General features: G+C 32.2%; 1 protein-coding gene across 1 annotated transcript in view; it reads left to right on the top strand.

Moving 5' to 3' along the window:
* The first annotated feature begins 3018 nt into the window (after window positions 1-3018).
* The window catches only part of CYLC1 (cylicin 1), a 66075-nt gene continuing 57563 nt past the window's right edge, over window positions 3019-11530 (top strand). The window contains exons 1-2 of the mRNA XM_039869909.1: window positions 3019-3210; window positions 9127-9188. Coding sequence (XP_039725843.1) covers window positions 3019-3210; window positions 9127-9188 — 254 coding nt within the window. The remainder of the gene's footprint in view (window positions 3211-9126; window positions 9189-11530) is intronic.

Raw genomic sequence — 11530 nt, 5'->3', positions numbered from 1 at the left:
CTAGTAGCAAGATTTGTATCAGTTTTCTATTATTGCTGTAGAAAAATGCAACAATCTCAGTGAACTGAACAACAAATTTTGTTCTTCCAAATTTATGGTCAGAAGTCTGAAATCAGTTTTACTAGGCTAAAATCAAGGTGTGAGCAGGGCTGATTTCTTCAAGAGGATCTGAGGAGAAAAGCCATTTCTTTGACTTTTTATAGCTTCTAGTGACCACATGAATTCTTTGGTTTGGTTTCCTTTCCCTTTCTTCAAAGTGCATCGCTCCCAATTCTGCTTTTGTTATCAATTTGTCTTCTCCTCCTTTGACCTCTTGTTTTCCTCTTATAAAGAGTCTGGTGATTACATGTCATGCCTTATTGGATAATTGAGAATAATTTTCTGATCTTAAGGTTTTTAACTTAATCACATATGTGAAGTCCCTTTTGCCATATAAAGTAACATTCAGAGTTTCCAGAGATGCAGCAATAGGTATTTTGAGAGGTCATTTATCATCCTTTCATAGTGCCCATAATTGATTAAATAAATAAATTTATGAAAATAAATTTCAAATATGAAAGATTTTTTTTTCCCTTGAAGATACTCAATTGATTAGTACCATCTATTGAAGATACCATTTTCCCCCAATGCATAACTTTGGAATAGTGTGTGTTATTATAACTATATGTCTTTTTTTTTTTTTTTATTCCCAATAATGTTCCATTGGTTATTTATCTTTGTGTTAATAAAACATTGTCTTAACTTCTCTCACTTTTTAATAAGTTATGTATTGATATTTTGGTAATGTATATTCTTCACATTTATTCTTTTCCTTCCAAATTGTCTTGTGTATTATTGTTCTTTTCTTACCATATAAAATTTACAATCAACTAGTCAGTTATTCCAAAAATGTCAAACTTTTTATTGGGACTGCATTGAATCAATGTATCAATTTGGAAAAAAAATTGATATCATATTGAATCTTCCAATTGCCATTTTCCTTTTTTACCCTCTTCAGTTAATTTTATTTATCTTTTACCTGTTTTAGTGAAATATAATAGACAATTAGTTGCTCATATTTACATTGTACAGTTCAATGAGTATTTTTTTTCAATTTTAGTTGGCATACAGTAATATACCAGTTTCAGTTGTACAGTATAGTGATCAGAGATCCACATAACTTGCAAAGTGATCACCCCACTAAATCTAGTACGCCTCTTCCCCCTTATATATTTATTACAACATTATTAACCATCTTCCCCATGCTACACATTATATTTCCATGTCTATTCTGCAACTATCCATTTGTACCTCTTAATCCCCTTGCCTTTTTTTCGCCATCCCCCAAAACCCCTCCCATCTAGTAGCCATCCAAAAATTCTCTGTATCTATGAGTTTATTTCCATTTTTGTTGTTGTTGTTTATTTTGTTCTTTAGATTCCACGTGTATGTGAAATCATGTGATATTGGTCTTTCTCTATACTTTCCATTTCATTCAGTGCAATACCTTCTAGTCTATCAAGGCAAGAACTTTTTCCATCTTCCTTTTACTCCGTGTATGTCTTTTAATCTGAAGTGAGTCTCTTCTAGGCAGCATATGTAGGGTTCTTGTTTTCTTATCCATTCAGCCACTCTATCTTTTGGTTAGAGCACTTAATTTTTTTCCACTTGAGGAACTTGTTGATAGGAATGTAGTTATTACCATTTTTTATTCCTGTTTTTCATACATGTTCTTTATTTTTAAAGAAGTCCCTCGACCATTTCCTGTAATACTGGCTTGATGTTGATAAATTCCTTTAGCTTATTTTTGTCTGGGAAGCACTTTATCTGTCCTTTGACTCTAAATGATAGCTATGCTGGATAAAATATTCTTGGTTGTACATCCTGGCTTTTCATCATATTGAGTATTTTGTGCCAAGCTTTTCTGTCCTGCATAGTTTCTTTTGAGAAATCAGTTGTCACTCTTATGTGAGCTCCCTTGAAGGTAACTATCTGCTTTTCTCTTGCTGCTTTTAAGATTCTCTCTTTGTATTTAAACATTGGCATTTTAATTATGATATGTCTTGGTGTGAGCCTCTTTGGGTTCCACTTTCTTGGGATTCTTTGAGCTTCCTTGGGTTGTGTGTCGATTTCCTTCACCAGGTTATGGAACTTCTCCATCATTATTTCTTCAAATAGCTCTTCGATGTCTTACTTTCCTTCAGGTACCCCTATGACATGGATATTTTACATTTATTAGTGTTCCATAGGCTCCTTAAATTATTATAGTCTTGGCTTCTTATTTCTTGCCACACAATTCAGTATCCTTGTCTTCCCCATCCTCTATATTGATGGTTCAATTTTCTTCATCTTCAACTCTGTTGATTCCCTCTAATATACACTTTATCTCAGATAATGTACTGTTCATTTCTTACCGCTTACCTGTTATAATTTCCATTTCCATTTTTATGTTTTTTTTTTTTAATCTCTGTTAAAGTTCTCACTGAGTTCATCTAAACTTCCCCTAAGTTCATTGAGAATCTTTGAATCCAGTGTTTTGAACTCTGGATCTGTTATATTGCTTGACTCCATTATTCCTGGATCTCTGTTCTATTCTCTCATATAATTTCTGCTTCTTTGTCTTCCCATTTTGGCTGCCTGTTTTTGTCTGTTTCTATATACCAAGGAAAGCTCTTAAGTCTCCTGGTCTTATTAGCGCAGTTTTGTGAAGTAGGTGTCCAGTGGCACATTCCTGAGAGAGGTTCAGCAGCAAGCCAAGTTTAGTCCCAGGCTGTGCCCCTCAGGGGCTACCTGTTAAGTAAGATTCAGCAAGCAATCCACAGATGCCGTGCTTATAGTTGCCTCAAGAAACAACACCAGAAACTGAGATTAGCTGCCTCCAATGTGAGTCTTGGCGCTGCTCAGAAAGGAGCTCCTGACCGGCCGCAGAGGACACACCTGAATGTGGCACGGGTGGGGCCGTGAGTTGGGGGAGGTGGAGTTTCAAGGAATCCTCTGGGCAGAGCATCCTCTGTTATCCAGTTTGATGATGTTTCAGCTATGGTGGAGCTGCATCTGCACACTAGGAGAGGGGAGGGCTCAACAGAAGAACAACAGATATCGCAGGCACTTTTGTTCGGGAAAGAACATCACCTCTGGCCCTCACTTCAACAACTCAGTGTCCTCCTGCAAGCCCTTGGTGCCACCCTCGAACAGTCTAGTCCACACAGCACTGGTACTCAGAGCGAGCAGGTATATCACTGTGAAAGTCCGCTTACAGACACAGCCCCTTTAAGAAGAGTCTGCAGCTCCTGCTGCTACTGATGCTGTAGCCTCTCTCCTACTCAGCCGCTCAGACTAGGCAGTCTCTTGTCTTCGCCCCCTCTTACTTTCTACTGTTGCAATTTTGTTAATTATTTCTCTCCCTAGTTGTAGTGCTTCTGGTCATCTAGACCCCAGGCGACTTTGCTTGCACTTTGCTCCATGTTCTTGTCATGACTTTGATTTGGTCACAAGAGGGATGAACAAAGCCTCTATCATCTATGCTATTTTTCCCTCCCCTTGTCGTTTTCTTTAATTTACCTTAATATTGGTTTCTACACTTTAGATTGAGGTAATATACATATAATTTTTTAGATTTATTCCTAAGTATTTGGTATTATGTTATTATGTAAGAGGCATTATCAAAATGTTTTCTAATTTTTATATATAAAAATATAATTTGTAGCTAACAACTTTACTAAATTTATTTGTTAATTCTAATTGTGTGTCTAGATATTTTCAATTGTCTATGAAAACAATTGAAGTGCCTGTAAATAAAAACTATTGTTTCTTTTTCTATTCTTAGACTTTTTTTTTTTTTGTCTTATTGCACTGGCTAGGACCTCCAGTACAATGTTAGATTGAAGTTGTACTAATGGACCCTTTGCTATTGTTCCTGAGCTCAGAAGGAATGTTTCCAACACTACGCCATTGAATATTATTTTGTTCTAGTTTTCTGTAGATTCCCTTTATCAGACTAAGGAAGTTCCCTTCTATTCTTTGTTTGTTAAAAAAAAAAAAATTACTGTAAATGTTAGCTTTTATCAGCATTTTTTCTGCATATTGAGTTGATCATATAACTTTCCCTCCTTTATTCTAATGTATTAATGTGGTAAATTTTAAAATATATTGTGATGGAAGGAAATTTAACTTTAGGTGATGAACACACAATGAAATATACATATGACATATTATTTATTATTAACTTATGTCACCCCAATAAATTTAATAAAAGTAAAATAAATAAATAAAATGTTAAAACAATCTGAAATAAGCCCTATTTATTTATGGTATAATATCTTTTCTATGTATTGATTTTAAAAAATGTTAAAGGATTTTGTCATCTATGTTTATGAAATATATAGGCCTATAATTTTATTTTCTATTAATAACTGTCAGATTTAGGTATCAAGGTTATGCTCTTCTATAGAACAAATTGAAAAGTGTTCTCTTTTTCTATTCTTTGAAATTTTTCTATTCTTGTATTTTTCTATTCTTTGTGAATAGTTATTATTTCTTCTTTAGGTGTTTGGGAGAATTGGTCAATGAGGACATCTTGACCTGGAATTCTCCATGTCGGTAAGTTTTTAATGATCAGTTCAATGTCCTAAATATGTGTATAATAATTGAGATTTACTATGTCCCCTTATTTCAGCTTTTATGTTTGTTCTTTTTCAAGGAATTTTCCTATTTCATCTAAATTTTCAAGTTTATTGCCATAATATTTTTTTCTTTTTCATTACTTTTTGCTATTTCTATTTTTTCTTACATTTGCTGTTTTCAATTTGCTGTTCTATTTCCAACTTCTTGAGTTGAATAGCTAAGCTGTTGATTTTCAGCCTCTCTTCTTTTCTAAAATACAAATTTAAAGTTTTAAGTTTTTGCAAATCTCTCTGATTCCCACAAATAATTAAATATCATATTTATATTTATTATATTCAAAATATTGTCCATTTTTTTCTAATTTTCATTGTAATTTATTTTTAACACATAGATTATATTTTTATTGTTAGTTTATTTCGTTATTGATTTCTAGATTTAGTCCACTGTAGTAGGCAAACATATATGCCATATTTCAGTACTGTGATACTTGTTAATACTTGTTAAGACTTTATGGCCCAGTTTATGGCCACTTTTGTTAAATGTATTATATAAATGTGAAAAGAATGTGTATTGTACAATTGTTTGTTGTAGTGTCTTTATACTATGTCAAATTTTTTAAATCATGTTATTCATATTTTCTATAATTGTGCTGATACTATTTTTTGTTTTCTTGCTCTATAAATTGCTAAAATAAGTATACCAAAGGTTCCGAATATAATTGTGAATTTGTATTACTACTTTTGGCTTTATAAATTTTTGCTTTATGTGCTTTAGAGCTATCTCAGTGGTAAGCGGGTACATTCTAATTTAGAATCATTACAACTTTCTATTGTATTTATTCTTTTACTATTATAAACTATTACTATTTATCTTTATTTTTCTTAAAGTTAACTTCGTTTGACGTTATAGCCCCATGAGCAAACTATCCATTAGTGTGTGCACCATATTGCTTCTCCTTTCATTTTCAAATTTTGTGTATCTTTATATTTTAAGTGTTTCTATGATAATCCACTGTGACATTTCTGAATTTTATATATTTTTTTTCTTTTTTAAAACAACTTTATTGTTTTATTTATTTTCACTTTTTATTAAAATTGTTGTGGTGACATTTGTTAATAAAATCAGATGAGATTCAAGTATACAATTCAACAATACATCATATATATATTGCATTGTGTGTTCATCACTCAAAGTTAAATTTCCTTCCACCACCAAATATCTGACTTTCCTTACCCTATCTACTTCCTCCTTCCTTTCTTCCCTCTGGCAACCACTGATTCACAGTCTATACCTATAAATCTCTGTTTGGCATGTCTATTTGTTGCCTTCAGTTTTATATATCACATATAAGTAAAATCATATGGTTCTCAAATTTTTCTGTCTGATTTATTTTGTTTAGCGTGATTACTTCAAGACTGAGCCACATTGTTGTAAATGGCAGTATTTCAACTTTTCTTATGGCTGAGTAATATTCTATTGTGTATGTATGTATGTATGTATGTATGTATGTATGTATGTATGTATAATATATTGGTTGCTTCCATGTCCTGGCCACTGTGAATAATGCTGCTATGAACATCAAGGTGCATACATCTTTACAGATAAATGTTTTCAAGATTTTGGGGTAAATACCTAGAAGAGGAATTGCTGGATCACATGGTGTTTTATTCTTATTTTTCTTTTTTTTTGAGAAACCTCCATACTGTTTTTCATAGTGGCTGTACCAGTTTACGTTCTCACCAGCAGTATATGAGGGTTCTTTTATCCCCACATCCTCTCTAATATTTGTTATTACTTATCATGTTAATGATAGTTATTCTACAGGTGTGAGGTGGTATTTCATTGTGATTTGTATTTGCATTTCCTAATACTAGTGAAGTTGAGCATCTTTACATATGTCTGTTGGCCATTTGCATGTCTTCTAGAAGAAGTCTATGTTCAGGTCTTCTGCTCATTTTTAATTGGATTTTTTTTTAAATCTTTCGAACTGTATGGGTTCTTTATATATTTCAGATATTAGGCCTTTATCAATGGTGTTGTTTAAAAATATCACTTCCATTTGGATGGTTGCCTCTTCGTCTTCTTAATGATTTCTCTCGCTGTGCAGAAGCTTTTTAGTTTGACATAGTCCCATTCATTTATTTTTGCTTTGATTTCCCTGGACTTTGAGGTCAAATTTTTAAAAATTCTCTCTAAATCCAAGGTCCATGAGTTTAGTACCTAGACTTTCATCTATTAAGTTTATTGTTTCAGGTCTTATATTTAGGTTCTTGATCCATTTCAAGTTAATTTTGGTGTATGATGACAGATAGCAATCTAGGTTCATTTTTTCTCACATGGCTTTCCCATTTTCCCAGCATTATTTATTGAAGAGATTTTCCTTTCTTCATTTTCTGTTTTTTGGCTCCTTTATTGAAAATTATTTGCCCATACATAAGGGGTTTATTTGTGGACTCTCAATTCTGTTCATTGGTCTGTGTATCTGTTTTTCTGCCAATACCATGCTATTTTGATTATTGTCACTTTGTAGTGTAATTTGAAGCTAAATAGAATTTAGCTTCAAATCCTCCAGCCTTGTTCTTTTTTCTCAGGATTGCTTTGGCCATTCAGAGTCTTTTTTGCTTCCATGCAAGTTTGATGACTTTTTGTTCTATTAAAAAATTCTGTTGGGATTCTGTCGAGGATTACCTTACATCCGTATAATACTTTAGGTAATAAGGTTAGTTTAACTATTTTGATTCTTCCAATCCATGAACAGGAAATATCTTTCTATTTCTTTGTGTCTTCTTTAATTTATATCAATAATGTCTTATAATTTTCAGTTTATAGGTCCTTCACATGCTTCATTAAGTTTATTCCTAGATACTTCACTCTTTTTGTTGCAAACACAAAATAATTTTTTTTTTCATTTCTTTTCTGAAATACTGTGCAGGAACAGTATGGATTTTTGTACATTAATTTTATATCCTGTAACTTTACCGTATTTATTTATTGTTTTTATGAGTTTTTGGTGGAGTCTTCAGGGATTTCATATAGAAAATCATGTCATCTTCAAAAAGTAACAATTTGACTTCTTCATCCCAAATTGGTGCCTTTTATTTCTTTCTCTTGCCTGATTGCTCTAGCTAGGACTTCTAATACTATATCAAATAGTAGTGGTGATAGCAGACAGCCTCGACTTGTTCCTGATCTTAGAGAAAATGTTTTTATGTTTTCACCATGAAGTAAGATGTTAGCTGACGGCTTGTTGTATATGGCTTTTAATAAGTTGAGGTATTCTTAGAGGGAAGGTTTTTCATTTTTTTACCATTAAGTATAATTTTGGCTGAGAGATTGTCACAGATGGCCTTTATGATGTTTTGATACTTTCTTCCTGTATTCATTTTATTAAGTGTTTTAGTCATAAATGGATGCTGTATTTTGTCAAATGCTTTTTCTGCATCTGTTGATATGATCATATAATTTTTGTTCTTTGTTTTGTTCATAGTATATCACAGTAATCAATCTGCATATGTTAAACTATCCTGAGCCCCTGAGATGAAGCCCACTTGATCATGGCATATAATCTTTTTAATGTGTTTTTGTATTCAATATGCTAGTATTTTGTTTATGATTTTTGCATCTGTGTTCATAAGAGATATTAGTCTATAGTTTCATTTTTTGTGTAATCTTTACCAGGTTTTGATATCAAGGTAATGTTGACTTTATAAAATGAGATAAGAAGTATTGCTTCTTCTTCAGTTTTTTGGAAAAGTTTGAAAACAACAAGTATTAAATCATCTTCGAATGTTTGGTCGAATACACTAGTGAAGACATCTGGTCCTGGACTTTTACTTTTGGAGAGATTTTTGCTGATTGTTTTAATTTCCAAACTGTTTAACAGTCTATTTAAATGTTCCAGTTCTTTATGATTCAGTCTAGGAAGGCTGTATATGTCTAAGAACTTGTTCATTCTTTTCTAGATTACTAAATATAGTAATGTATAATTTTTTATAGAATTCTTGTATGATCATTTGTATTTTTGTGGTATCCATCATAAATTCTCTTTCATTTCTAATTTTGTTTATTTGTGTTCTTTCTCTCTTTTCCTTAGTGAGTCTAGCCATGGATTTGTCAATTTTATTAATCTTCTCAAAGAACCGGCTCTTTGTTGCACTTATTTTTCTACTGTCTTTTGTTTTCAATTTCATTTACTACTGTTCTACTTTTTACTACTTCTTTCCTTCTGCTGACTTTAGGCTTCATTTGTTCTACTTTTTCTAGTTTCATAAGAAGTAATGTTAGGTTGTTTATTTGGGCTCATTCTTCTTTCTTGAGATAGTCTTGTTATGATATGAACTTTCCTCTTATTACCACTTTTGCCGTGTCCCAAAAGTTTTGATATGTTGTACTTTCATTCTCATTTGTTTCTATGTATCCCTTAATCTCTACTTTTACTTTTTTTTTCTATGATCCAGTCATTCTTTAGTAGTATATTGTTTAATCTCCATGTGTTTGTGTTTTATTTCTGTTTTCTTTTTATAGTTGATCTCCAGTTTCAAAGGAAATATGCTTGGCATGATTTCAATCTTCTTAAATTTGTTGAGGTTAGATTCGTGTCACAACATACAGTCTATCCTTGAGTATGTTCCATGTGCACTAGAGAAGAATTTATTATCTGATGCTTTAGATAAAAGGCTCTGTAAGTCTCAATTGTGTCCAATTGGTGTAAAGTGTCATTTAAAGATGATATTTCCTTGTGGATTTTCTGTTTGGATGATCTATCCATGGCTAACAGTGAGATATTGAGTCCTCTACTATAATTTTGTTTTTGTCAATTTCTTCCTTTAGTTCTGAGAATAGATGCTTTATATATTTTGGTGCTCCCTGATTAGGAGTGTAGACATTGATAGTGTTACATCTTTTTGGTCTATGGGTCCTTTCATCATTATGAATTTTCCAAAATTGTCTCTCATTATGTTTTCTTTTAATCTTGAATTGTATTTCTTCTGATATAAGTATGGAAAATTTGCTTTTCTCTGGCTGACATTTTTTTTAATTAACATTTTCCACCCTTTCACTTTGAGTCTATATTTGTTCTTGCAGCTGAGATGTGTCTCTCAAAGGCAGCATATTTTGTTTTCCTTTAATTTTATTTTATCATTAGTTTCAAGTATGCAGTATATTGGTTAGACATTTATATAGTTTATGAAATAATCTCCCTGATTACTCTTATTAGTCTTTTTTCTTATTAGTCTTTTTTCTTCTGTGTATGCCTTATATCCATGCCCTTTTGAATATTCAGATTCTTACCTTCTTCCCTTTTCTGCTTTTGTTTCCTCAAGTTATCCCTATTTATGCTGTACATTTATCTCTAGGTTATAGTAGCTCTTTTCTTCTTTTTTTTTAAGTTACTTTTTCCCGTTAACTATTATGTAATATTTAATTTTATAATACCCTGTTCGGAATTATGGTTCCACTATCCTGTTTCTGCCTGTCTGTTAGTCATCTTACTTATAGTTTTGTATTTTTTGTCCTTTTGTTTCAGTTAGACTGACCCCCTTCAGTATTTTATGTAAAGCATGCCATGTGGTGGAAAATTCCCTCAGATTCTGTGTGTCTGAAAAGGTCTTTCTTTCTCCTTCATATCTACAAGAAAACTTTGCTGGATATAGTATTCTTGTCTGATAATTTATTTCTTTCAATAGTTCGAATATTTGCTTCTGCTACCTCCCAGCTTGTAAAGTTTATGTTGAAGTCTTATAATATTCTAACAGGCTTTTCTTTATAAGTTACTATTTTCTTTTCCCTGGTTTCCTTGAGGGTTTTTTTCTTTGTCATTAATTTTTGACATTTTTAATATATTGTGTCTTGGAGAAGGCCTTTTTGGTTGAGATAATTAGATGTTCTGTTTGCCTCTCAGATTCAAGGATCCAGTTCTTTCCATAGGTTTGAGAAATTCTCATTCACTATTTGTTTTAATATGTTCTCTGTTCCTTTCTTCCTCTCTTCTCCTTCTGGTATACCCATTATTTTATACTTTTTTTTTTATGGTGTCCAGGTAGTTCTTATGCAGAAATCTTTCTATTTTTCACTCTAAAGTCTCTCTCTTCTTCTATCTGCATCATTTCCAGGTCACTGTCTTTGATATCATTAATTATTTCCTTCATATAGTCAGCTCTATTTCCTAAGCTTGGTATTTCATTATCTCTTTTAATGAATTTTTCATCTCCAGAATTTCTGTGTGTTTTTTGTTGTTGTTGTTGTTGTTTGTTTGTTTGTTTGTTTCAATCTGCTTGGTAAAATATTCCTGTTGTTTGTTGATTTTGTTTCTAAGTTCTTTGAACTGTTAATCAGAATTTTCTTGCATCTTATTGAGTTTTTTCAGAAGTGAAATATTGAATTTTCTGTCATTTAAATTACATATTTTTATGTTTAAGCTAACTTTCTGGAGATTTAAAGTTTTTTTTTTCTGCACTACCTTGTCACCTTGTTTGTTCATGGTTTTCGATGAACTATTTCTCTGCCTGGGAATTAATCAGAATATATACTGCTTTAATAAAAAAAAAAAAAAAAAAAAAGAAAGGAAAAAAAGAAAATCTATTATATAGTGATCTATCTTTAGCAGGTTAAGAAGAGGTTTTCTTTTGATTTTCTGTAGTTGGTGCCCAAACCACCTGGATCTCTGCTTTGAGGTTAAAAATACTTTTTATTCTATGGAAAGGTTCAGTCTCCTGTGTGACCAGGTCTCCTCATTCCCAGAACTCCATCCCCACAGAAAAATGCAAAGGGTAATGGGAGTTTAGGCCTCTGAAAAGGCCCTGAAGTCGTTACTGCAGAACAGTCAGATGCAATTATCCTCTCTTTCTTTCCAAATCAACCTGACTGAATGTGGATGAGATGGATTGGGAAAGGCTAGTGGTGTGTATGGCTCTTTCCCTTATGGTAA

This window comes from Pteropus medius, unplaced genomic scaffold (assembly GCF_902729225.1).
Source record: "Pteropus medius unplaced genomic scaffold, Ma_sr-lr_union100, whole genome shotgun sequence".
Classification (NCBI taxonomy): Eukaryota; Metazoa; Chordata; class Mammalia; order Chiroptera; family Pteropodidae; genus Pteropus; species Pteropus medius.
Note: the sequence above shows the minus strand (reverse complement) of the source record. Positions and strands in the feature narration are given on the sequence as shown.